The following is a 5,605-nucleotide window of genomic DNA, read 5'->3' as shown; positions in this document are numbered from 1 at the left end:
AACAATCAGCTTGCAAACCTAGCTTGAAACCACCAGGCCAAAAATTGGCAAGGCCATCCTCCCGTGTGAAGTGTGAGGAGCTCTGGTCTACAGAAAAAGTAAAGTACTTCTATTTTTCACACTGATCCTGACCTAAAACAATTTAGATGAAATTTTTTTTTAACACTCTTTCAATTCTAAATGGGGATAGGGGGGGTGGGGGGGTGCTTCCTACAGAATTTGCACACCAAGTCTCAACATTTGTCCAAAAACATAAATAGAGCAACGAGACTCAAAAATCACCAGAAAGGGAGAAAATAAAAACAGATTGAATTGTCCAAAATACCAAATAAGCAAATTGCAGGAGTTCCAATGGACTTTCAGAAAATTCTGTCCAGAAAAGCTCTAATAACAAGCCCCCAATGCGTGTCTGCTTGCTCTGGCATTTATGCAACCATTTTAGAAGAAATTAAAAAAGAGGACAGATACGTAGTGAAATTATTCGCTACCACATTCTGTAAACATGCAAGAGCAGCAGAATATTTACATCCAAAAGCAATCAAAATGGTAAGGTGTGGAAACCAAAGGGTAAGAAATGAAAGATGCCGAGACAAATGCTTTCCCTGCCTGGTTATGAATCCGATGAAAAGGATCGATCTGCAACCACGCACGCAACATTAAAGCATAAAAGGAATGTTAGGGTAAGGAAGATGACTTGTGTCGTTTACACAGCTGATTTCAAAATGCTAGAGGTTCAGAAGGAAAACCAACCCAGAGAGTGTAGACTAGGTTAAAACCTTGCACCAACCAAGAAAGCTTTCATTTCGTTCTTTTAATTTTTTTTTTTTTTTTAAATTCCAAACCCGAAAGAATCATCATCCCAGGAGTTATAAGATGAAGCTGTCAAAACAAGATTAAAAAGAGAAATTCAAAGCTAACTACCCTTTCAAACATCAAATTAGACATACCACAGCCTTTTCAGACTTGGAAGACTTCACGCCCTCTCCAGTAATTTGCATTAAAGATCAAGTGAACAGTGCATCACTGAGCAAGTCCACTTTGAATTCCTTTCCACACCACAAATCCCATACAAAATTATTCAGTCCCACGAGTTTCAATTTACATTTCGGTATCATTCTCCTGTAGAAAAAAGGGAAATGCAGGAGGAAATGATTATGGCTTCTTAAAATGCGTCAACTGCTACTATGATTAGTTTACCACTAACATCCAGCAATAAACTCAAGCGGCCTACAGATCCATCCACATTTACCAAGACCTTCTCTACACCACAATATCTCTACTCTTCACTACCTATTATAGTATTATGAGAAAGCACAGCTACAAAATACTGCCAGTCACAAGGATTTTATAATAGCAACAACAAATTCCTACCAAACTACCAAAGATATGAGCAAATGCAAAGCCATCAAGTTATCAACTTGATCCCTCTCTCTCCAAAGAATATAATAATAACCAACCAAACAATAAATATCACCAAGAACTGTAAAAGTGAAAGGATCGGATAGAAACTACTCTAGCTCAAAAAGCAATGACAGAATAAAGTGTAAGCAAGCTAGCATATGAGAGACCTTTGTTGAAAGTTAAGACTAATAAAGGGCAAAGACTACTAAATAAGAAATATAATTACTACTCTTAACTAGCAGACATTAAATACTAATAGAAAAGCAACTGCATGCTCCTACTGAGATTGAAGGAACCCAACTGGGTCCAGCATCTGCTGTCATTGTGTGGATAGCCTTGCAGATGAGAAACAAAGCAGAATGGCCAGAGAAAGAGTAAAGTATCCATCTCATTGTGCACTGGGCTACCTGGAGAAAGCACCAACATTCAACTGCTAAAGCTGCTGGTTGCTTGCTAAGGCTCAGACCTCCAAACTGCACTAAAAATACGCTGAATTCCCATTTGCGTCGCCATAACCACCACCAATATACCCACTGCCAGCTCCTTCTTGCTCTGTGACACCAGAACCAGAACCAGCACCAGCATTGCTGTTTGGGGCATTCGCAGCATGCCCACCAGATGTCCCATACCCACCAGAATTGGGGAAAGATCTGCCACTTCCACCATAATTGCCATATCCATAACCTTGGTTCCCATATGCAGTAGCCCCACTCGGAGATTGACCCATAGGTGCAGAAACAGAACCACTACCTGCAGCATTCCAAGGGCCGATAGCCCCATAGCCTGCATTTGCACCATAGCCAGAAGCACCAAAACCAAGGCTTTGGTTGCTCCACTGGGTTTTTAAGGCATTGGGAGGGCCACTTACATAACCAGCATTAGGAACATTAGGATTTCCATAAGTCCCAGTTGAACCATTGAACCCAGCACTGGCATTTCCATAACCACCAATGCCATAACCTCCATATCCACCATAACCCATGCCATTATTTGCAGCTCCATATCCATAAGCAGGTCCACCATAGCCAGAGAATGGGGAAAAAGAAGCAGCAGTACTCTGAGGCTGCATATATCTGTTGCCATCCATTTGGCTATTAAATGAACCTGTATTAGCAACACCATAGCCTTGATAACCTCCACCACGGCTACCACCACCTGGATATGCATCTTTAGGGAGGGCACGCTTGACTTCTACAAGTTTCCCGTTCAACTCATGGAATGCCTTGTGGAGAACCCCATCAACTGCATCTTCAGAGTCAAATGAAATGAATCCAAAACCACGAGGTCGTTGTGTATTCTGATCATACATTACTACTACATCAGTAACATGACCATAACTTTCAAAATACTGACGAAATCCTTCTTCTGTTAACGTAGGAGGCAACCCTCCAACAAATATCTTTCTTGTTCTAAAATTTCCTCCACCTTCAGAGGTTTTCCCAGCATTAGAATTTCCAGGTCTAGAGATCAGATGCTCTTCTCTTGATAAAGCCCTTTTAGCATCCACCTGATTTTTTAACGTGAAGTTAGCATCCAGACAAACAACAACCACTTAAGAAACTATAAATGAGACTGAAGAAATATTGTATCAGCTGATGCAGGGTCATATTTAGAAACTCTTGCAGACAGGAACTACATTGACAAACCTTTCTGGCAGGGGTACATGTGATGGTGTCTTTTCTGTTCTATACTCTCTCTCTCTCTCTCTCTCTCCACACAATATATCAAATATTTCAAAGCCATCTCCATTTGTATTGAAAATAATTTGACACTTGGGACAAGTCCATGTTTCAGATATGATATTTTCCAGCATCCCGAATAGTCCCATATGATAATATAAATAAAAGCAATTATGCAGAAAGGAATCAAAAAGAAAAAATTTCAGTGATAAAGATCAGATTTTGTTTGGATCTTTCGTTTCATGCCAATCAAGAGTAGGCAACCTTCATGGCTCATGCACATAAACTCAATAATAAATAAATAAAACTTGGAAAATGATGTCATCACATTGTTAACCAACAACTTCAAATAATCCAGTGCCTTGACAGTACACTGCAAAAGATCCGTCAGTGCCAATTCTCTCTATTTCTGCTGTAAAATGAAGATTTCACCTAATCGAAGTAACATAGTACAAAGAAAAATAAATTAGCATAAAATGATAGAAAATCCAACCCAAAAAACTCAAGCAAGCACCAACAACTAGCAAACTTAGATAATTGTTTGCCCCCACCCTTTCACCCCCAAAATCTAAAAAGTGAAACCAAAGAAAAAACAGAAGAATAAAATATTTGAAAGAGGAAAAAAAATTTCAATTTCAATGAAACTCACAAGTCTCATTCACTGTGCAAAGCAATTTCAATTTTTCCAAAAAACAAATGAAATAAACAAAGATATGTCACTTGGGGTTCAGGAAAAATGGAAAACTAAACAAAAAACAATAACAAATTTAATAATATTTTTTCCATATTCAAAGATAAAAAATTAGAACCTCACAAATCAAATAAACTATGTCCAGTGAAATAAAACCAAAAAAAAAAATTAAAGAGAATAATTCATCAGGCAAGTCCTGAATGGCTGAATCTTCAAAAGCAAGACAACCTGAACATTACTTCATAATAAAAGAAAAAGGATATTATTACAAAACCACAAGCAAAATTGTTTGTGCTTCTGCCCATGCGCATGTGTGATAAAGAGAGTGAGACCCACAAGGCTTCATTTCGTGCGCATGTGTGATAAAGAGAGTGAGACCCACAAGGCTTCATTTGGTTGCTGAGATTTATATTTGACTACATAATTGCTGCAGAGAGAGAGAGAGAGAGAGAGAGAGAGAGAGAGAACATTTTTGTAGCTGGTGGATAGCAATGGAAGAAATCACAATTTTGAAACTTGGATATTATTACTCAAACCTAATCCAGCAACTTAGCTCAGTTGAGCAAACATTTCATTTCATTTTTTCATGTGGCCCCCCCCCCCCCCCCCCCCCCCCCCCCAATACCTCGCCCAAAAAAAAAAGAAAAGATAAAATAAAAATAAAATAAAATAAAGGAAAAGAAAACAGAAAACTCTAATATCGCTTTGCATGATTCACTTCATTTTTTTTCATCTTTTTATATCCAAAAAAGGGAAAACAGAAACTAGAACACCCCTAATTCGGTTTTCATCCACCGATTCCACCGTTCTGTTTCATCGTTCTCCACTTCCTTTCGAGTTTCATCTTTTCCTAGCCAAAAGAAAAATCGAAAGCACACTAACCTCCTTTAATTCCTACTTATCTTCTTTCCTACATTTTTTCAGTAACCAAACAGAGCCCCTCAAAAATTAATCCGATGTTGAAAAAAAGATTAACTAAATAATTAATCAACCCGATAAAGATTAGAGCAAAATAACACAACCCCCAAATTGAGGCAGTCAATAACAAACTTAATGCTTACAAAATTACAGAAATCATCACAGAAAAGTACAAGTTATACCAAAATAAAACTATAGAGCCAACAAACAATATTGTGGGTTAAACTGTCCCTCACCGTTCTGTTATCGATGACATGCTTCTCCTGAAGAACGAGATCCAGAATTGAGGGATCAGTGAACACCACGAAGGCAAAGCCTCTGGGTCGGCCCGTGATCTTGTCGCGCATGACAACAGCTTGGGTGACATCTCCGAACTTTCTGAAGTACTCAATCAGCTTGTCTTCAGTAGTGTCCCAAGCTATCCCTCCTATGAACAGCTTCCCTTCGTCTGAACCCATTTCCTTCTCTCTAACTGGAACTTGCAGAGGGAATGGAATTGGGAAAGAGTAGAAAGGGGCCTAGGGTTTGGGGCAAGGGAGCGAGGCCAAGTGGCTGTGTTGTTTTTACTACAGCGATTGTGTGGAGAGAGGAGATGGGGAGTGCCCCCTCCTGCTAGAATGACGTCGTTTATGTTTTATGTTTTAAGTGGACGTCATCTAAATGAGAAATACAACCGTTGACGTTGACGCACTTCTTGCCACTCTTGGTTGAACACACACACACACACACACACACACAGAGTTTAGGTACTTCTATTTTTAATTTTGCTTGTTAATATCATAATTTCATTTGAATCACGAAAAAATTTATAACAATATAAAAAACTTAGTGTTATTTCATCAATTTTTCTTTTTTTGTATTAACACAAATTCTAAATTGGTCAAATCCTTCGAATTTTTCTTTAACGTAAATCAAG

The 5,605-nt window shown here is 38.6% G+C and overlaps 1 protein-coding gene across 4 annotated transcripts; it reads right to left on the bottom strand.

Moving 5' to 3' along the window:
* Positions 1–278: 278 nt before the first annotated feature.
* Positions 279–5,364, bottom strand: LOC131154807 (heterogeneous nuclear ribonucleoprotein 1-like). Of its 4 annotated transcripts, XR_009136667.1 has the most exons (5): positions 4,926–5,299; positions 1,809–2,908; positions 948–1,119; positions 527–636; positions 279–418 (listed from the first exon to the last, which is right to left on the bottom strand). XR_009136667.1 is itself a non-coding variant. In XM_058107566.1 (2 exons), exons 1-2 carry the CDS (start codon positions 5,145–5,147, stop codon positions 1,880–1,882), a joined length of 1,251 nt encoding a protein of 416 aa, XP_057963549.1. In that variant the 5' UTR covers positions 5,148–5,364; the 3' UTR covers positions 1,447–1,879. The 4 variants fall into 4 exon arrangements, 1 of the variants encoding a protein (XP_057963549.1); XR_009136666.1 differs by having other exon boundaries at positions 279–636; positions 4,926–5,329; XR_009136668.1 differs by having other exon boundaries at positions 279–636; positions 751–1,119; positions 4,926–5,322.
* Positions 5,365–5,605: the final 241 nt, after the last annotated feature.

The sequence above is a fragment of the Malania oleifera genome, chromosome 5 (assembly GCF_029873635.1).
Source record: "Malania oleifera isolate guangnan ecotype guangnan chromosome 5, ASM2987363v1, whole genome shotgun sequence".
Lineage (NCBI taxonomy): Eukaryota > Viridiplantae > Streptophyta > Magnoliopsida > Santalales > Ximeniaceae > Malania > Malania oleifera.
The sequence above is the reverse complement of the archived record's forward strand: the minus strand, read 5'-3'. Positions and strand labels throughout refer to the sequence as shown.

What these genes read in the sequence shown, in the direction of transcription:
- LOC131154807 (XM_058107566.1), bottom strand. Translation starts at nt 5,147, where the DNA reads ATGGGTTCAGACGAAGGGAAGCTGTTCATAGGAGGGATAGCTTGGGAC. An exon ending in ATGTCATCGATAACAGAACG is followed by an intron (nt 2,909 to 4,925) that starts GTGAGGGACAGT and finishes TTAAAAAATCAG; the next exon opens with GTGGATGCTAAAAGGGCTTT.